Source organism: Mustelus asterias, chromosome 9 (assembly GCF_964213995.1).
Source record: "Mustelus asterias chromosome 9, sMusAst1.hap1.1, whole genome shotgun sequence".
Classification (NCBI taxonomy): Eukaryota; Metazoa; Chordata; class Chondrichthyes; order Carcharhiniformes; family Triakidae; genus Mustelus; species Mustelus asterias.
This window is the reverse complement of record NC_135809.1, coordinates 22274045-22296262: the sequence shown is the minus strand read 5'-3', so window position 1 is coordinate 22296262 and position 22218 is coordinate 22274045. Positions and strand designations below refer to the sequence as shown.

Below are 22218 nucleotides of genomic sequence, written 5' to 3'. Positions count from 1 at the left end.
AATGAACTACTCTGGGATGGAAACCACCGCCCCCCCCCCCCCCCCCCCCCCCCCCCGGCCCAGTGAAATTGACATCTCCTCTCTGTGAGAGGACTTCGAAGGAATCTGCCCACATCTGCAGCTTCCGATAGAGGAAAACACCTTTCTTTCAACCTGAGTGCACCCAACCCCCCAGGACCCTTGGGGGACCATTTCATTGCAACCTGCCAGTGGCAGAGAGCCATTGGGCCTAGCTCTTTGAACTCCCTTGGTATCTAGCACACCAGGTCCATGCCGGTCATTACCAACACCAAAGCCTGCCTGGTGCATTTCCCACTGGAGAGGCAGGTGAATGGCGGGGAATGGACTGTCAAGCTAGCCAGTTTGCATAATTATTGGGTTGCTGCCCTCAATGGGTGGGAACCCAATCGGGGTCAATGGGGTAGGCGGGTAAATCACAATGGCCCGCACGCCCAGCAGGAATCCTAATTTTGGCCGACATCACCTTTAGCGGGGCATTGAGATTCTCACCAGCTCGCTTTAGAATCTGTACACTGAAACTAATTTGCATTTAGATTTTACTGATTATTTACTATTTATTGTGAATTTAGCTCCCAGTCCTCCAGTCAGTATCTATGTTGGCAACGCGGACATTTGGGAGGACAGAATCATCGTACACTGGGAACCACCGTTAGAAGGAAGTGATGAATACCATCTTCAAATACAAATGAGCAATGACAACTGCAAAATACAAAAATATTCAGTGGTAAATGCAACGGCATTTCAATTTGATTTTATGGTCCCAGGTGGCAGATACAACATTGCGGTGATGGCAGTGAAGAGTGGGAGGAGAAGCGAGCCAAAATTTGTTACACAAACTACAAGTAAGTCCGTTTTCTAACACCTGAGGTTCACTGGGGACGCAGCGAGGTTGTAGTGGCTCGCTGGTCTGCTGTGAGAGATGAGGCATATTGGCTTCCACAGGGGAAAATATGATCCCCACAGATAGGATCTAGGCCTGGCAAGTGGTCTAGATGTACAAGGAAGAAGAGCCCTTGTTTGGAGAACTTTTGATGCATTGCAATGATTTGGCTTGGCTGGTGTATATAAATCTCCATAATCTTAGGGCAGGTGGTGCTAAGCGGTACATTTTCTCACCTGCCCCATGGAAATGAGGTACCCTCCCACTGACCCTGCAAACTCTGATGGGGATCATTGTTGGAAGGCATTGTGTGGTTCTTCTTGTGTCTTTGTTCTGGTGTTTTAAAAAAAGCGAATACATATTGTAGATGATTGATCCTCTGATTTTTTTTTAGCAGGATCACAAATTGATTTGATTTAATATTTGCAAGGCCGGAATTTTACCATCCCGCCAGCCACAGGAATTGGAGCGGGCGAGGGGTGGACAGTGGAAAGGTCCATTGACCTTGGGTGGGATTTTACGGCTTTGGGACAAGCGAGGACATAAAATTCTGCTCTTGGAGTTACCTCAGATACTTTATTTAATATTCCTCACAGTCATCTTTGGTTTGGTCCTGAAATCCTGCTTGTGATGTGCACCTTTGTAAAGAATTATCTTTGTTGCTGTTGCTGTGAAGTAGCACACTACAGATAATATCCAAATTCTTGCTTCTTGCTATTGTGTCTCTTCTGTTCTGTGAAAGACAACCAATGTCAAACAGTTTTGGATAGACATATATAATTCCTCAAACAAGCCTGTAATGGACTGTTTTAACAATATAAGTATGAATGCATCTATGAGGAGGATTGTGCTGCAGTGCACAGTATGCAAATATCGAAAGAAGATGAAAAAAATGCTCAGAGACAAGGCCAGGGGGCGAGAGAATGGAAGCATTCTCCAGCTAGTGGACAATTAATGGGCTGAAATTTAGGGACCATGAAGGTGGGCATGTAGCTGAGCGAACCATGCCCAAGCATGTAGCTGAGCGAACCATGCCCAACACATCTGTGGCTCAAACCCTCATCAATGCCTGTGTTAGTGCCAGAAGCAAGTATTTCAATCTTGCCCATGTGGAGATTTTTTGAAGTGGCAAAATTAAGTGGTTAGCAATGCTGCCTCACAGTGCCAGGGACCCGGCCTCGGGTCACTGTCTGTGTGGAGTTTGCACATTCTTCCCGTGTCTGTGCGGATTTCCTCAGGGTGCTCTGGTTTCCTCCCACACTCCAAAGATGTGCAGGTTAGGTTGATTGGCCCTAATAAATTGCCCCTTAGTGTCAGGAGGACTAGCAGGATAAATACGTGGGGTTACGGGGTTAGAGTCTGGGTGTAATTGTTGTCAGTTCAGGCTCAATGGGCTGAATGGCCTCCTTCTGCACTGTATGGATTCTATGGTTCTATGAAAATTATCCTCTTATTTTTATTTCAGAGCCAAAGCCAGTTGAAATAGTTGTTCCCATTGATGTTCAGACTCACTCAACAGCGCTCTATGTTGGAATGCCAAAGATTGGCTTATTTGATGGAATTAATGTTACATATGAAGATGGAAATAAAAGAATGCCTACAGATAACGTAGATGTTAATATAACCATAGAAAACCTGACACCAGGCAAGGAATATACCTTTGCTGTGTATGCAACCAGTGGCAACATGAAGAGCAAGGCCTACAGAGTTCCTGTTGTGAAAACATGCAAGTATCAATGATTTGCAAACACCTGTCACTCGAATATGAACTTTAACATTTTGTACTACATGGTTACATGTTTTAGCAATTCTGGATTATATTCTGAGTTTTAAAAAAAGAGTTGCGGTCAATGCAAAGGGTAATGTTGGAGTTATTTAGAAACAAGCAAATGCTGTCAAGTCTACAAATTGAAATCTGTGAGGACAGACATTTTGTGTGCAAAGGTTAATCAAAGAGTGATTTAGGTCAAGTAAGGTAGCTCAGTGATATAGGAAGTGTGGCGCATTCATTATGCAGGCAAGTTATATAATTGACTGAAGTGAATCTGATCACTGTTGCTTTAGCACTCATTGGATGTGAAATAAAACAACTTAAAAATTAACATCTGATCTTGTTTTATTACATTTCTTTTATCTGTTTTAAGCAGAATGAAAAGCATGTGTGCTAGAAATGCCAGTATCTAGTTCAAATCACAAAGGGACCTGAATGTCATATATCTGAGTTATATATATTGTAATGCTAGATGTTGGGTGACATGGAAAACCCTTAAACATTAACTACTCTGTATTTTTAAGGCACTGTTATGTTGGAGAGAATGTCTGAAGCAAGATCATAAATGTGTAACAAATATTACACTGCCAAAATGTTTTCACTTAGGTGCATAAATTTAGAAAACAGAATCAATGGCTTGTGGAAATGAATCAAGCTTATCTAATAATACAAAAGTACATGATTGCCAAATAATTGAGTGATAGTTGACTACAGAGTCAATTTAACTGTAACTGCACTCTTTAATCTGACATTGACCCATTACGTTTTTCTTCATATAATTTGTTATCATTGTACTTTTATTCTAGGTTTGGTACCACCTACTAATTTACATGAAGGGAAAGTCACAGAAACAACACTGGAATTACAGTGGGATAGAGCAGAAGGACATTTCTACCAATATGAAGTGCAATGTGCAAACTGTGATAAGCAGCTTGTGGTAACCTCAAATTGTTATTGGCGCATTAAAACATACACTATGGCCAGAATTTTACCACCATGCCTGCCCTGGAATCGGGGCGAGCATGGCTCGCAGAACGGAATTCTCTGTTGGCCTTGGGCGGGATTTTACGAGCCTTGCCCAAGCGAGGTCGTAAAATACCAGCATGTGTGCGGCATATAGTATAACATGTGTTTGACATTTAACGCTTCAAAATGTCAGCTAGAGTTCGAAAATGTTATAAAAGAGCAATTGGTGCAGTTAAATGCCTGATAGTGTGATATTGTTTTGGCAAGTACGCATTTATTCAAATAATTTCTAGCTATATTTATTCCTTTAATATGTTTGATTATATGATGTATATTAAATTATAGATGTATAAAAGCAGCATGTTTACTGTGGTTATTTATTAATTTCAGGTTCAAAAGGTTGACCAAGAGTGTGTGTTATTTACGCACTTGACCCCAGGAAAACTATATAATATTTCACTTCGAACAGAAAAGGAAGGCTATCGAGACAGCATACCTGTAAAACAATTAATACGTACATGTAAGGTTCCAGTTTGTTAAGATATATTAAGTATTATCTCGTGAGTTAACTTAATTCAACTTAGTAGTTAAAATGCCTTGACTGGTGAGGGAACCTCAAAGTTCATGCTAAAGGCTTTCCTTTTGCTCCTAACTAATGTCTATGCTTTTCTTTCCAAGCTTAAAAGTGTGAATGGAAATTAGAGAAAGAAAATACTGCATTATTACACCATATAAGATTTTGATGGGTATAGATAGAGTGAATGCAAGCAGGCTTTTTCCACTGAGGCTCGGGGAGAAAAAAAAACCAGAGGGCATGGGTTAAGGGTGAAAGGAGAAAACTTTAAAGGGAATATTAGGGGGGGCTTCTTCACGCAGAGAGTGGTGGGAGTCTGGTTTGAGCAGCCGGATAAAGTGGTAAATGCTTTTAACATTTTAACATTTAAGAAAAACTTGGACGGGTTCATGGATGAGAGGGGTGTGGAGGGATATGGCCCAAGTGCAGGTCAGTGGGACTAGGCAAAAAATGGTTCGGCACAGACAAGAAGGGCCAAAAGGCCTGTTTCTGAGATGTAATTTTCTATGGTTCTATTATTAACAAAAAAAAAACAACCACCCTTAGTATCCAATGGCACTTCACAATTGGAATTAGAGAGGGAACTGGACACGGAATCATTGAGGAATGGCTTAGGAGGGGCAACCGATAACTTGTTCACACAAATGGGTTTTAAGGAGGCTTGACAAGAAGTGGATAGGTACAAAGCTTTAGGGAGGGACTTTGAGAGAGTAGAATGAAGACAGCTGAAAAGTCCAATATCATTGTTGGGATAATGTTGGTAGGGAGCAGGGTGGTGGTGTCATAGCATTAAAGGTCAATGTCTGAGGACCATAGAGTGTACAGAGGTGTAAGGTTGGAGGAAATTGCAGAGATAATGTGGCATTAAAGTTTAAGGATCAGAAATTCAAATTTAATAAATTGGAGAATAGGGAGCGAGTAGGTCAATAAGGGGTGTGGGTGATGGACAAGACAGCTGTATTGTGGTATGGGATAGAAGCAGTGGAATAAAATTGTATTGGAGTCTGGAACAGATGTAGAATAGAGTCCCAGAAAGAGGCTCATTGATATATGTTGCAGCAAAAGCATAGAAAAGGAAAGGTTTTCATAACAGAGAGATTGAGGTTGTGAAGGAACTGTTTTGGTGGTGGATAGAATGTAGGGCTTAAAGCAGATCTCATGGTTCCGCATAATCTGGCTCAGCCTTGACTGACTCGTGGGAAAGATGATGCTAAAATTTGCTGAGATCTCATCTTCATAGAGTAGAGGTGGTGAGATTTGTGTTACATTTTCATGAAATTGCTCTGACTTCATCCAGAGGGTAGCAGCAGTTACAGCCAAGTCAGCAGTTTGCCTGGGGATTGACTTGGATGGGGCATTTCCAACCAAACTGCTGGTGTCAACCTGACTCCAATTCAAGTTGCAGAGGCGGTTGATGCACTAAAATATGGCTATCAAATCAGCCACAATTAACATGTTGGATAATCATATAGAGATGTTGAAGTAGCAAATGCTTGTAGTTTTCCATTAAAGCTTTTTAAATGACTTTTTTGCATGACCACCCACTTCATAATAAGTGATTTGCTTACTGGGGTGAAATTGGTCTGGATTTTGAACCGGAAATGGGTTCATAGCCAATCCGCAGCCTGTTTGACACTGTATCCAAATACCTCCCTCTGACATTAATAAACAGGATGTGGAGATGCCGGCGTTGGACTGGACAGTAAGAAGTCTCACGACACCAAGTTAAAGTCCAACAGGTTTATTTCGAATCATGAGCTTTCAGAGCGCTGCTGCCTCATTCCACTTTCCTGATGAAGGAGCAGCGCTCCGAAAGCTCGTGATTCGAAATAAACCTGTTGGTCTTTAACCTGGTATTGTGTTATTAAACAACTGCAGTCACAGAACATCTCCACCTGAGTATGAATCAATATACAATTTAGGCACTCCATGTAACAATAATGTACAAAGATAGGAATGAGAAAGCACCATAGAGTTTATCCAGCACTGCTGTCTTTTAAACTTATCCTGAGAAACTAGATGGAATAATTTTCTGTTTTCTTGGAATTGAGCTGGTACATTTGTAATCCCTGTGAAATCAGGGTTCTGTCTATGTTTCTAAACAGTGCTGCCTTACCTTAAAAAAGGCAAGCCATCACCCATAACAAACACATGATAATTTTGGCAATAAATAGAAATTTTAAATCCATGTTTGATGAATACAGATTTATCTGTACAATATTATTTGTCTTTTCTATTTTAGTGCCAAACCCAGTGGAATATTTGAATTGTACCAAGACTTCTGATTCAGTAATTATCAGCTGGCCTCAACCTGCTCATGTATTTGATGGATATAACCTTACACTGTCCAGTAAAACCATCTACCAGGTTGTTAACATCCCTTACACTCACTCACGGTAAGATGTAAATAGCATTTTGCATGTTTAGATGCCCTAAGATGCTTTTAGAATGTAAACAGTCTGAATTAGATGGTTATATTTTCAGCTTAAAGTAATTACATTGTGAATAATATAACACAAAAAATATGAAACCATTTTATTTTTGCATATTCAAGCCCAAGCTCCCTCCTGCGAACATGGGAAAGCCTCCATTGGAAACAGGGAACCCTCCTCCGGCTCCAGAGGAACCCCTCCCCAGCACTGCCTCCTAATGCCAAAGAGCAGTGTTAGGGGGCAGTGCCCAAGTACTGTCCGGATATGTCCATCTCCCCTCGAGGGGGCGGTACTTACCTGTCCATCCCAGGCAGGTTCTCCTCGCCTGGCTATCATTGCTCCAGGCCTATTGTAAACCTCAAGTCAGTGAATGAGAGGGGAACGATACAGTGGGGAAGCCCACTAATGATATCAAAATGTTTTAAAATGAGGCTACTGACCTTCCTGAGTGTGACCACGTTGCATCAATGGTGGGGGGGTGGGGACGATAGCATTACGAGACTTCACCGGCGTGATTGTCGTTTTTGACCTCTTGTGAGATATTGTGCCTCCGTTCCCATTTATGCCTGTGGCAAATGGGGGTGTAAAATTCCAGCTGATGTTTTGGCTAATTAGTTAAGTTTTCTTTGACGTTTTGTTTTAGGGCCCAGTTACAGGGCGCCACCATTGGCTGTCGCCCCCTTCCATTTTTGTTTTATTTATTTTTGGTTTATATATTAAAGTAGTATAAAAAGGGACAGAATTTTTCACCCCCAAAACAACATTTAAATTTGATTTTGATAAGTTTCCTTTCAGATTTTGTCGTTTTATTACAGTGCTCCTTTAAAGGGCTATCACTTTAATTTAATTGGTAAATTTGACTTTTTATTTATTTGATTTATTCAAATGAATTTAAAAAGGGACAGCTTGGACACTGGGTTATTGAATAGATATGCAGCAGACACATGTAACGCTGCATTCTTTAAATAAAGAAGCTCTCAAGAAAGGGATTTGCACCTGGTTTCATACTTCATCATCTGGCTCAGGATCCATTGATCATGTATAACACTATTGAAGGTGAATAAAGGGTTCTATGAGAGTGATTGATCGCCAATATTTATCCTTCAACCAAAACCAAAACAAGTTAATTAGTCTTCTATTAGTTTACGTATATATTTATCCACAAAATAGGAACATTATTCATTTGTAGGACATGGATGTCGCTGGCTGGCCAGCATTTATTGCCCTCGCAGTTTCGTGTAAGTTTCAATAAGATCCCCCCCTCATCCTTCTAAACTCCAACGAGTACAGACCCAAAGTCCTCAACCGTTCCTCATACTACAAGCCCTTCATTCCAGGGATCATTCTTGTGAGCCTCCTCTGGACCCTTTCCAAGCCCAGCATATCCTTCCTCAGATATGGGGCACAAAACTGCTCATAGTATCCAAATGGGGTCTGACCAGAGCCTTATACAGCCTCAGATGTACATCCCTGCTCTTGTATTCTAGCCCTCTCGACATGAATGCTAACATTGCATTTGCCTTTCTAACTGCCGACTGAACCTGCATGTTAACCTTAAGAGAATCTTGAACAATGACGCCCAAGCCCCTTTGTGCTTCTGATTTCCTAAGCATTTTCCCATTTAGAAAATAGTCTATGCCTCCATCCAAGGGAATACAAGTTTAATTTTTGCAAACAACCCTCATAATTTAACCTTTTATAGCCCCAGTATCTGAGCGGCATCTCTTGCAAGGTCAATATGTCCTTCTCGAGGTGCAATTCCCAGAAATGAATGCAGTACCTGTACTTTAAATGGGGTCTAACAGCTTTATGTATGGTAACGTAACCTCCAGCACTCTTTATTCTAGTGATAATGATCAACACTCTGTCAACCCTTTCAATTATTTGTTGCACCTGTCTCCGAACTTTTAGTGGTTCCTGTACTTGACTCTGAAATCTTTCACTTTCCTCTTAGCTTTGAGTTTGTAGCCATTTAGAAAGCACTCTCTGATCTATTTTTCTTAGGTTCAAAATGGATAATTTTCCATTCTCCCACATTGAACTCCATGTGCCATGGTTTTGACTGCTCACTGAATTTATCAATGGCAACCTAACAAATTTGCAACTACCTGCTTCTCTCTGTACTACCTACTGTGTTACTTAGCTTACTATTATAAGAAAACTTGGCTATGTTGCTACCTCTCTCTCTCTCTAATATATATATATGACTACACTTCAAAAATAATTCATTGGCTGTGAAGTGAATTGAATTGTTCTGAGGATGTGAAATCACTACATAAATGCAATTAGAATACTTAGTACTTGAACAGCCAGCAGCATCATTGAACAGAAGCAGAAAATAGTACAATAGCCAATTAAACTTTTTAAAATTGATTTTGCAATGGCCTTTATCTCATTCACCAACAGATTTTTTTTGTGTATGCTATAAATAGACGTGAGTGGAATTAATTTTTCTTCCTATTAACCGTAGCTGGCTTGTGACTTCATTTCAGATCAGCTCAGTTGTGAGAGATGAATGATATCTCATGAATCTTCATAATGTGGCTGTATTACAAATTCATATGAAAATGTTTACTTGCTTAGAATGTTTGTTAAACAGTGTGCTAAATATTTAAGCACAGTACTTGGAGTAAATTGAGCAAAATTTTGAGTCTGAAACATTAGCTGTTTCTCTCGCCACGGACGCTGCTTGATTTGCTGCACATTTCAATCATTTGCTGTTTTAATTAATAATTTTATTTTGTGTATTTGAATATTACACAGAACATACAATTATGACAAGCTGTTATCAGGTACCATCTACTATATAAGGATTGAGACCACGAGTGCAACAAAGAAGAGCCGTCCCACCACAATCAGTGTTACAACAAGTGAGTTTAAGTTGCAAAACTAAAAATACTTAAGGCTCAATTTAGTCCAGAAATGGTCTCCCTGGATGTCAAGCGGGGTTCTTGAGCTGACAGAAAGAGGCCCCGCTGCCTGCAATCATGTGGTGGCCAGCCAGTAAGGAAAGTGACATGCAGGGCACCTCTGATTATGTGGCAGAGACAGGCTTTTTATCTGCTCTGACTGATACTGTTGCCTCTAATGCCTGCAAATGCCTCCCCTGGCTGCTCTGCTTATGCTTTTAACATTGTGATCTACATTATAAATGATGAAGGCTGGGTTATGCTGTTTGTAGAAAGAACAACATTAATCTTGTTCCATACCAGGGTGCTCTAAGATTACTAATAATTTAATAATGAAAGATGATTATCTTATATAAACCAAAGTTGGCTGTTCTTGGATCAGTTTCATGTCTCCATATATGTCCACCCACACTTTGGCAAATCAGACCACAAGGCTGTGCTCCTGCTCCCAGCTTACAAGCAAAAACTGAAGCGGGAGAATCCATCAAAGAGAGTTGTGCAATGTTAGTCTGAGGATTCAGATGATCTCCTACGGGGCTGCTTGGAGTCAATGGACTGGTCAGTATTTAAAAACTCTGCGACCAGCCTGAACGAGTATGCCACGACAGTAACTGACTTCATTAATAAGTGTGTAGAAGACTGTGTGCCAAAGAAGCAAATCCGTGTGTTCCCCAACCAGAAACCATGGATGAACAGGGATATCCACTGCTTGCTGAAGTCCAGGTCTGAGGCGTTCAAGTCAGGCGACACTGACCTGTACAAGAAAGCCAGATACGATCTAAGGAGATCCATCAAAGATGCCAAAAGACAATACTGGATGAAGCTAGAGTCCCAGGCTAGCCACACTGATCCCCGCCGACTATGGCTAGGTCTGCAAGACATAACAGGTTACAAGATGAAGGCATGTAAAATCGTCAGCTCCAACGCACCCCTCCCTGATGAACTCAATGCATTCTACGCCTGTTTTGAGCAAGAGGTCAGCGAGAGCATGCCCTCCACCCTGGAAGCCCTGGATGAACTTGTATCTGGGGTCACCATTGCAGATGTCAGAGCAGCTTTCTTGAAAGTCAACCCACGGAAAGCAACTGGCCCAGATGGGATACCCGGACGTGCACTCAGATCCTGCGCGGATCAGCTGGTGGAGGTATTCACAGATATCTTCAACCTCTCTTTACAACAATCTGATATCCCTATCTGCTTCAAGAAGACGACCATCATCGCGCTACCTAAGAAAAACCAAGCAGCGTGCCTAAATGACTATCGTCCGGTGGCTCTGACATCCATCATTAAGAAGTGCTTCGAAAGGTTAGTCATGGCACGAATCAATTCCAGCCTCCCGGATGACCTGGATCCACTGCCGCCGCAACAGCTCCACAGCAGACACCATTTCCCTGGCCCTGCACTCAACCCTGGAACACCTAGATAACAAGGACACCTATGTCAGACTCCTATTTATTGACTACAGCTCAGCCTTCAACACTATTATTCCCATGAAACTCATCTCTAAACTCCGTGGCCTGGGCCTCAGCACCTACCTCTGTGACTGGATCCTGAACTTCCTAACTCACAGACCACAATCAGTAAGGATAGGCAACAACACCTCCTCTACGATCATCCTCAGCACAGGTGCCCCACAAGGCTGTGTTCTCAACCCCCTACTATACTCCTTATACACCTATGACTGTGCAGCCAAATTCCCCTGCAACTCGATTTTCAAGTTTGCTGACGGCACCACCGTAGTGGGTCGGATCTCAAACAATGACAAGACAGAGTACAGGAATCTGGTGAACTGGTGCGGCAACAATAATCTCTCCCTCAATGTCAACAAAACAAAGGAGATTGTCATCTACTTCAGGAAGCGTAAAGGAGAACATGCCCCTGTCTACATCAATGGGGCTGAAGTAGAAAGAGTCGAGAGCTTCAAGTTTTTAGGTGTCCAGATCACCAACAACTTTCCTGGTCCCCCCATGCTGACACTATAGTTAAGAAAGCCCACCAAAGCCTCTACTTTCTCAGAAGACTAAGGAAATTTGGCATGTCAGTTACGACTCTCACCAACATTTACAGATACACCATAGAAAGCATTCTTTCTGGTTGTATCACAGCTTGGTATGGCTCCTGCTCTGCGCAAGACTGCAAGGAACTACAAAAGGTCGTGAATGTAGCCCAATCCATCACACAAACCAGCCTCCCATCCATTGACTCTGTCCCACTTCCCACTGCCTCGCCGAAGCAGCCAGCATAATTAAGGACCCCACGCACCCTGAACATTTTCTCTTCCACCTTCTTCCTTTGGGAGAAAGATACAAAAGTCCGAGGTCACGTACCAACCGACTCAAAAACAGCTTCTTCCCTGCTGCTGTCGGAGTTTTGAATGGACTTACCTTGCATTAAGTTGATCTTTCTCTACATCCTAGCTATGACTGTAACACTACATTCTGCACTCTCTCGTTTCCTTCTTTATGAACAGTATGTTTTGTCTGTATAGCACGCAAGAAACAATACTTTTCACTGTATGTTAATACATGTGACAATAATAAATCAAATCAAATCAAAAAATGTCACACATCCAGGGTCCAATATCAAAGAAGGCATGTTGTATTGAGTTTAAGTTGAAAAAGAAATGTCACTGACTAGTGCTGGCCCAGGTTCTGATCTGTGTCCCTTAGACTGTTCCATCAGGCCCTCTGATCTGTGTAATAGTGTAATAGCATCCTCTGGTGGCCATTTACGTATGTATATATAGCCAAACTGCAACAGACTAGTTTCAGTTGGCACTTAATTGGCATACCTCTTTCCCGAATTGCTCTGACGAAGGGTCAGCTAGACGCGAAACGTTGGCTCTATTCTCTCCCCACAGATGCTGTCAGACCTGCTGAGGCTTCCCAACATTTTCTGTTTTTGAGTCAAGGGGCCCTATTTTACCATTTCGATTCTAAGTGCTGGGCGGACTTGAAACTGGGAGTGTTTCAGATCCGACTTTTAGACCCGTTCTGAGGTGCCCCCATACGCACTCTGCCTGCAAAAATATCAGCGATTCCAAGTAGTGCTGCACAAGCCTGTGGGTGGGGCTTTACGCCCAAAACCCTGCAGCTCCAATTGGCATCTCCAACTACGCATGTACAGAAAAAAAAAGATAGAATACTATCCGCCACATCCCTCCTGGTTGGATAACGCCTCCCCCTGGCCCCTGCAGACATTGCCCCACCCCCACAACACTACTAACCCCCTTATCCCCCAACCCCCTCCGCCACCAGACCAATCATGGGACCTTCCTCCCTTCCCCCCACCGATCTCAGGCAGAGTGGCAGTGGACCCCCTTCCCCCCCACTGATCACAGGCAGAGTGGCAGCGGACCCACCATCCCCCCTACTGATTACAAACAGGTTCAGATAAATTCATTAGACTTCTGCCTGTTTTTTTAGGAACTCTGGCTGCCCAAATATAGGTTTGCTGGAAAATCAGACCTTCCAGAAATTTTGCACTTTCTTTTCATACTCATCTCCCATCGCATTTCCACATGCGGCAACTCAAGATAAAAATATTGCCTGGGAGTAATGCCCTTAGAATATATTGATGTCTGAGAAGTCTGGGCAAGGTTAATGAATTCCTTCCGGGAATTAGGCATTTCCAGGCAACGTGTTGTCAAAGAAGACCGGCTCAGTGGCACAGTGGTTAGCATTACTGCCTCACATTGCTAGGGACCCGGGTTCGATTCAGGCCTCGGGTGACTGTCTGTGTGGAGTTTGCATGTTCTCCCTGTGAGTGGGTTTCCTCCAGGTGCTCCAGTTTCCTCCCACAGTCCAAAGATATGCAGGTCAGCTGCATTGGCCGTGCTAAATTGCCCCTTAGTATCCCAAGATGTGTAGGTTAGGGGGATTAGCCGTGGTAAATGCGTGGGGTTACAGGGATGGAGGCGGGGGGTGGGGGGGGGGGGGTGGTGTGTGGTCAGCCTCGTTAAGATGCTCTGTCGGAGAGTTGGTGCAGACACAATCCCAGCACTGGATTCTATGGAAGAATCAAAAATCAGGCTATCCCACCTTAAGTAATTGCCAAAGGGTCCAGGAAAGATGGTGACCAGGATGAGGAGATAAGAGTGGCAGCTGGGAAGGGATGTGTGTGTGTGTGTGTGTATGTATGAGTGTGGTGTGTGAGTGTGGTGTGTGTGAGTGTGGTGTGTGTGAGCGTGGTGTGTGTGAGTGTGTGTGTGTTGCGTGTGCGTGTGTGCATGTGTGTGTTGCATGTGTGAGTTGTGTGTGTGTGCATGAGTGTGTGTGTTGTGTGAGTGTGTGCGTGTGTTTGTGTTGCGTGTGTGAGTGTGTGCATGTGTTGCATGTGTGTGCGTGTGAGGTGTGTGTGTGTGTTGCGTGTGTGTATTTGTGTGTGTGAGGTGTGTGTGTGTGTGGTGAGGTGTGTGTGTGTGTGGTGTGTGTGTGTGGTGAGGTGTGTATGTGTGTGAGGTGTGTGTATGTGTGTGTGTGGTGTATGTGTGTGAGGTGTGTGTGTGTGGTGTGAGTGTGTGTGTGTGTTTGACAGGCTTTCAAATTGGTGTAGGCCCCTTATTTATCATAGAAACCCTACAGTGCAGAAAGAGGCCATCTGGCCCATCGAGTCTGCACCAACCACAATCCCACCCAGGCCCTACCCCCATATCCCTACACATTTACCCACTAATCCCTCTAACCTACGCAACTTAGGACACTAAGGGGAAGTTTTTTCCCATGGCCAATCAACCTAACCCGCACATCTTTGGACTGTGGGAGGAAACCGGAGCACCCGGAGGAAACCCATGCAGACACGAGGAGAATGTGCAAACTCCACACAGACAGTGACCCAAGCTGGGAATCAAACCCAGGTCCCTGGAGCTGTGAAGCAGCAGTGCTAACCACTGTGCTACCGTGCCGCCCACATATTTATGTATGCAAAATATTTAATGAGACGGGTGTCTTTTTTTCAACAGTATCCACAATGACATCTTTGAATGTTTATGTGATGTTGCATACTTTCAATACTTAATAGGATCTTCTTAAAAGCAAATGTTAATTGATTTGCCTTATCTATTGTGTAAGATATCCTGTATAGTTGAAAAATAGTGAGAATAAACCATTGTATGAATTTCTTAGTTCCCGAACCTCCAGTGGACTTGCAGTTTGTTGAACATGATGAGTACTCGGTCTACCTATTCTGGAAGCCTCCAAGAGGTGATTTTGACATTTTTGAGGTGAGTGAAATTTATGGTAAAATTTTTGCTAAATTTAATGACAGTTTTCTATTTTAAGTACATACACTCAATAGGAGTGATAATTACTGAATATTTTGTTTTCATTGTTAAGATAGAATTAGGAACTTAATGTCGCCTTACTCAGCTTACACTTTAGCTGTAGAAAGCAAATGAGGACCTCTCACTGGGATGATGCCATAACTTAATATTTAATGAGGGAAGCATTAACAGACAGGTCATCTAACAATGTAGGCTTACATAAACCGGATTAAATTTCTCATCATTCAAAATTAATTAATGAACAATGTGTTCCTTCAGTCATATTGGAATTTTGTTGTAATAATTGAAAAGGAGTTCTGGCAAATAGTTTTAAAGAATAAAAACTAATGATTAATTCTGTTTTTTTTGTTACAAGTGGAATGTTTATCATGAAGTTTATAAATTATTTTTACATGAGTTTGGTTGGTTTTATTCCTGTGACCAGAGTTCATTTTACCGTTGGATGTCCCTTAAACTAGTGATAATTAACAATAATAATCTATCACTAAACCTTAATGAGATGGTCTTATTTTTTGTGCCATCAGTATTATGGGCAATTTTAGATCACTCATAGAATACTTTTTAGACCAGAAGGCCATTTTCAAGTGTTTGATTGTCTTGTTGATGAAGTTAGCTGGTGAGGTGGTGACTTAGTGATATTGTCTTTAGATGAATAATCCAGAGACAAAGAGTAATGCTCTGGATACCTGGGTTCAAATCCCACCATGGATTGTGAAATTTGAATACAATAAAAATGTAGAATTGAAAGTCAAAAGATGGCCATGAATTGATTACCATAAAAACCCATCTGGCTCACTAATGCCCTGCAGGGAAGGAAATCTGCCATTCTGACCTTGTCTGGTTAATTTCAGACCCACATCACTTAAATTCCCACTCAACTGTACACCACCATTCAACCTGCTAAAAATAAGTCAATAAGTCAATGAAACTGGACAGACCACCCAGCATCGACACCAGAAATGACAATAGGCACCAAAAACGACAATGGCAAACTCAGTCCTGTTGACCTGACAAAATTCTCCTTGTTAACGTGCCAAATTGGAGAGCTGTCCCACAGACTAGTCATACTCTTGGAATCATACCTTACAGTTAATGACCCAGACACCACCATTACCATTCCTGGGTATGTCCTGTTTCATCAGCAGAACAGACCCAGTTGAGGTGGCTGCGCAGTGGTACACAGTCAAGAGGGAGTTTCCCTCAACATCGACTCCAGAATCCATGAAGTCTCATGGCATCAGGTCAAACATGGTCAAGAAAATCTCCTGCTGATTATCATGTACCCAACCCCTCACTGCCCCCCAGTTCTACTGACTTACCTTACAAGTGTATCTTCTCTTTGGCTTCTCAAAGTGCCCGGACTTTTAAACTTAGTTAAAGTTTATTTATTAGAGTCACAAGTAGGCTTACATTAACACTGCAATGAAGTTTTTAAAAAAAATATACTTTTCCAATTCAATCAAATCAAATCCAATTCAGAGTCTCAACAAGTTGAGACATTTCCGATCCAGGCTGACAAGACAGGGCAGGCGACCAAACCACCCTGTCCTGGGCCCGATCTACATGAGCCAAGCTGATTGGAGAAGGGGGAGGTTCCTCCTCCAAGACTTGGGCTCATTTGCATCTTAGCCAAAAGGCCGAGATGCCGCTTTTAAAAATTGCTTCATATGAAACATATGAAGCCTCAGCGTAACCTAATGACCTCAACCAAGTACAGCATCCTCTCCATGCTACACTTGATCTTAGCCAAAAGGCTGAGAACACTGCAATGAAGTTACTGTGAAAATCCCCTAGTCGCCACACTCCGATGCCTGTTCGGGTAGACTGAGGGAGAATTTAGCATGGCCAATGCACCTTAACCTAAACAGCACGTCTTTCGGACTGTGGGAGTAAACCGGAGCTCCCGGAGGAAACCCACGCAGACAAGGGGAGAACGTGCAGACTCCACACAGGCAGTGACCCAAGCCGCGAATCGAACCCGGGTCCCTGGCACTGTGAGGCAAAATGCCACCGTCTATAGTCACAAGTGCCATAACGAAATGGGGTTTAGCTTAACCCACTGTTCTCTACGTGAGATCTCTGGAACCCACTCCCCTACATTGTTATCACCAGGCCTGAGCTGCAAGGTCAAACAAGAAGGGAGCAGATGGTAAGAAACTGGGAGTGGAGTGGCAATCTGACTCTGACTGCCACTCCACGGAAATAATACGAAAGTTTACATGGTTGTGTTGAGGAGACCTAACTGTTTACATGAAATATGGTGGGGGGGGGTTTCTTAAATAACAAAAGCAGGATAATCAATATTCTGATAATTTTTTGTAAAGTAAAAACTACATTCAGACTCATATTACCATATTCACAACGTTTTCAAATATGATACAAATTCAGTACATTTTTACAACTGTGGCACACCAGATGAAACAAAGTGCTGTTCTTTTGGATTGTAATATTGACTTTATTCACAGTTAAGGTACCACTTATCTGGAATCAACGGAACTACATACGGAACAACACTACGTGGCACTGGTTTCATGATCAAAGATCTCATTCCAGGAGCGGAATACACATTTCAAATAAAAACAGTTAAAGGGACGGAGAAGAGTGCAATAATTGAGAAAAGACTAAAGAGAAGTAAGAATTTTGAACATGTTTCTCATCCTCTTAATCGAACCTCAATTGATTTTTAAAGAATATGGAGGTTAGTTTCCATGGGGTTTTCTTGTCTTGTAATTTCAGTGGAAGAGCTTCTGAAAGACTTTTTCAAGACTTTCCTATGGTGGTGCAACAAGCAATTTGGAAAACCACCATGGAAATGCACCCCTAAACTACTGCAAAAAGAAAATAACTTGGATTTATATAAAACCTCTCATTTCCTTGGGACATCCCAAAGCTAATAGTCACCAATGAATTGCTTGCTAGACAAGGACAATGACTATAATGATTTGCATTTATAGTTAAATGTCCTAAGTAGCGGTGTCAAACAAAATTTGGCATCAAGCTGCATTCGGAGCTATTAGAGGAAACGACCAAAAGCTTGGCCAAAACGGTAGATTTTAAAGACCATTTCACAGGATGAAGGAGAAGCAGAGGTTCAGGGATGGAAAGTTTAGGGCTTTTTGAAGGCAAGACCACCATTAGTAGAGTGACTAAATCAGGGATGCTGAGGAGGCCAGAATTGAAGGAGTGCAGACACCTCGGAATGTTGTAAAGTTGAAGGAAGTTAGGAAGGGGGCAAGGATGTGGAGAGATTTGAAAACAAGGATGCAAATTTTATTATCAAGGCGTTGTTTAACTAGGGTTGGATCCCCCACCTCTCCAACCCCTGCCTGGGTATGTTTTCTGGCAGCAGAGGTAGTTCGCCATTAGTCTCCAGTGGGATCTTCTGGTCCTGCCGATATCAGTTAGTGTAGCTCGCCCGCCTCGCCACAGGGAAATCTGTCGTGGGAAGGGCCGGAAAATCTCGCCCAGGGCCGGAATATTACCGGCACGCCTGCCCGAGGCTCGTAAGATCACGCTTGAAGCCAACAGAGAATACCGTTCTACGAGTCTCGCCCACCCCGATTTTGGGGCAGGCATGCCAGTAAAATCGGGGCCTAGCTGTCAGCAAGCACAGCAGTAACAAAGAGAGAAAATGCTTGAAATACTCAGCATCTGTGGAGAGACATCTTTGTCACAGACCTGAAAAGCTAACCCTCCCTCTCTCTTCTTTCTCTCCCTGCAGATACTGCCAGAACTGCTGAGCATTTCCAGCATTTTCTGTTTTTAATTTCAGGTTTCCAGAAGTATTTTGCATTTGTTGCAGCAAGCATAGGAAGTGATGGGTGAGTGGGAATTGTTTTGAGTCAGGACGCGGGCAGTGGGGTTGTGGTTCAGTTGTAGATTACAGAGGATAGAACGAGGGAGGTCAGATATGGGCTGGATTTTCTTGCTAGGAACTCTGCACCTTAATTCATGATAGCTTCTCCTTCTTGCCTGCTCCCTTATGCCGAGTTTGTTAGTAAGCAACTACCAGGGCTTTTTAGTAGTCTTTCTCAATACTCCTTTCTCATGCTCACCACAACAAGACAGTTTCAGTAGACAAACCTATACTTCCTACAGACTGAAATTGAATCTTGATGCGTTAAGGGAATGAGATATATCAGGTCACCTGTTGAACAGTCTATCCTTTTACTATAAACCTGCATCAGACGTGCATAAAATTTCACTATGTGTCACTCAGTTCAGAACATGGATAATATCAGCTTTGCAAGGCATTTTCCATCTCAGACCGCTTTTTAAAATCAAGTTTACAAGGTGAAAATATTTATAAAAACAAGCTATCCAGTCAGTGCATCGGTAAACATAATACTTGGCGGCTAGATGCACTTAATGAGATTAACTAAACAAAGATGAACCCTGCTGGTGATCCTTGCTGATTTTGAGATAAGCTGACTCTGATAAATTTTGTTCTACAGTAAAAACAGAATGTGGCATTTAGCGAATTTATTTACGTGTTAGTGTCTGATAACAAGTATATCCTTGCGCACTCTGGCATGATGACTGATCGATTTAACACACCGGTCATATTATTATAGCACCTTTGGAAAATTGATACTTGTATTGAAATTCAGTCTGTTAAATGAAGCTAATCAGCTGAACAATACCGATACAACACCTTTTGTATATGGCATTTGTCGATCTGAAGTAAGCATACAGAGCGGCAAGCATTTGTGTGGTTGGTTAATTGACCTTTACAGCAATTTGCATATTGAAGGAATAGGGTTGGGATTATTGGGTGTGAAAGCAGCAGTTTCAAACAGCAACAAGGGGATTCAATTCTTTGAAGCTCAATATTTACAAGTGCCTGCATTGCAAACAAGTGCTAAAACTGCTTTCAGCCTTTATTCTTATTGCAGGGAAGGATTCCTTTAAATAATGCTTAAAACAGTCAGCCCCTGACTTTCTATTACCCCGAACTGGTGGCCTCTTTAGGAACCAAAAGTAGCAATGTGAGCAGAAATCACAACACATGTCATTATTTCACCTTGGCTTACATTTAATCATAACCTCCTTTCCCATCCCTCTCCACCCCCAGCTCTCCCTCCACCACCTGAATTGCCAAAAATCCTGCAGGAGCAGCAAAAGATCATGGCATGCATCTTGGCATCATTATTGAGGTTAAAGATGTCACAAATTTCAAAGCCTTCCCACACAGATGCCAATATTAAGTATGACTTAAACATACATTGCTTGTACAATTATCTATAGTATATTAAAAATATTAAATTTTCACACTCTGCTAAGTCAAAATAAATTCCTACGTCAACATTTTAAATGTGATCAACTAATGGTAAAATTATTTGTTTCCTATGTGATGTTTGTTCTACCACCAATCTTACTTTTGCACACAAATGGGTCACAATAGCATACACATTGCCCCATTCAGTTCAAAGCAGCTTCAGCTTAATTAATTCTCAAATCGAAAACTAAGCAGCCTTGTTACTGAAAGCAAGATGACACCAGTTGCCTACTTACAGCCTTGAGCAGACATAAATCCATTTTAACAAATGGAGTTGCGCTATTGTATTTAAATCTAAAGGTGAAACCAGATCGAGGGTGGAATTCTCCCACTTTTACTCTTAGGTGCTCCCATTGGTGTGAAAACAAGAGAGAATCACGTTGATGCTGGGAGCATCTGTGAGGTGGGTTTCACCCACCTGATGGATGCAAATTCATGCATCCCATGAATCATGCCAGCCAGCCCTGCTGATCAGAGATCGGGGTCCCCTTTATAAAAGATGCACCGATGTCTGCATTAGCGGACAGGTCCCTTCCCACCCAAAGTGGCCCAGAGACTTCAAATAAAAGCTGTGTGAATAGATAGGGGCTGAGTGAACAGCTGTGGAGAAGGGAATCCCCTCCCACCAGCGAAATTTGCATATCTCTGTCAGAGGACTTCAAAGGAGCCTGCTCACACCTGTAGCTTCTGAGAGAGCGAAAGAGAAATCCCTGATGCAGAATGGAATGCTGCAGGGATTTAAAAGCCTGCCAGGTGACCTGGCCAGTTCAAATATTTGAAGCTGACAGGCAGTAATGAACATGTTGAGGAGAGAGCTGCTTGAAACCACCATGCCAGGGGTGATCTTCAGGTTTGCCAAGGCTAGAAGGGGCAGTGATGGGAACCCCATCCCAAGGGACTGTGCAGGGACAACCCCTTGCCTCCAGCCTGAGCCCACCCAACCCGCAGGACCTTTGACGGACCCACCCTCTGCAGCCTGGCAGCGACAGCGGGGCAAATGATCTCTGGACCTAGCCCTTTGACCCCCCACCCTCTCGTGGTCTAGTATGCCAAGTCCATGCTGGTCATTTCCAGCACCAAAGCTCGCCAGGTACGCAGTTCCTGCTGAGCAGACGAGTGAATGGTGGAAGGGCATTGAATTGGTCTTGAAGTCCGCTAATGAGATTTAAAACAGGGGTTTTGATACTAATCGCATTGCCACCCCTCTGGGTGAGAACCTGATTGGGGCAGACGTGGTGGGTTGGGTGAATCCCGATTGCCATCATGCCCAGCGGGAATCCCCATTTTTGGCCTATGCCCAATTCAGCGGGGCATCAAGATTGCCACCAGTGGCGAATGGGCCCGGTGAATCCCTCCCCCCTCTCTCCCCTCACCCCCACCAAAAGCCTCAGTATGCTGTTTGATTCTGGGCTTGGCTTCAAATCCCATAATTTTATACATCATGGAATCCACCTATTTTTGCACCGGTAACATTGCCCACTTCCTTCTCTACATCATTCCCGAGCTGAATTCACTAGAAGATTGGATATCCCCTGCATCCACCCCGCCAACCATGTTCTCCTCTCTGGCCTGTCAAGGTTCACACAAGTGAAGATTGAATGGTGACTTCTTGACCAAAACCCAAATTATTTTCCATAATTTTTTTAAAATGTGGCTCCTTCGTCAAAGTAAGAAGTCTCACAACATCAGGTTAAAGCCCAACAGGTTTATTTGGAATCACGAGCTTTCGGAGCGCTGCTCCTTCCTCAGGTGAGTGGAGAGTTGGGTTCTTTCACATTCCAACCATTACCTTGCAATTGCGTTTCTGTCTATATGTGCAATATTTGTGAACCCAACTCTCCATTCACCTGAAGAAGGAGCAGCGCTCCGAAAGCTCGTGATTCCAACTAAACCTGTCAGACTTTAACCTGGTGTTATGAGACTTCTTACTGTGCCCACCCCAGTCCAACGCCGGCATCTCCACATCATGGAACTTCAGCAAAAGTTGAGATCTATCACTATCCCTTTGCTGAACAGAAAATCTCTCCCTTACCTCAGAAATCCCTCCAGTATCAACAGCAGAAGTTCATAGCAGGCACAATTTTGTGTAATTATTGGGATTATAGA

The 22218-nt window shown here is 42.9% G+C and overlaps 1 protein-coding gene across 1 annotated transcript in view; it reads left to right on the top strand.

Annotated features, from left to right (window-relative positions):
• ptprq (protein tyrosine phosphatase receptor type Q) overlaps positions 1-22218 on the top strand; it is a 177797-nt gene that overhangs the window by 25541 nt on the left and 130038 nt on the right. The window contains exons 7-14 of the mRNA XM_078221104.1: positions 591-863; positions 2367-2627; positions 3479-3609; positions 4029-4158; positions 6455-6608; positions 9408-9514; positions 14677-14774; positions 17300-17465. Of these exons, the coding sequence (XP_078077230.1) occupies positions 591-863; positions 2367-2627; positions 3479-3609; positions 4029-4158; positions 6455-6608; positions 9408-9514; positions 14677-14774; positions 17300-17465 (1320 nt within the window). The remainder of the gene's footprint in view (positions 1-590; positions 864-2366; positions 2628-3478; positions 3610-4028; positions 4159-6454; positions 6609-9407; positions 9515-14676; positions 14775-17299; positions 17466-22218) is intronic.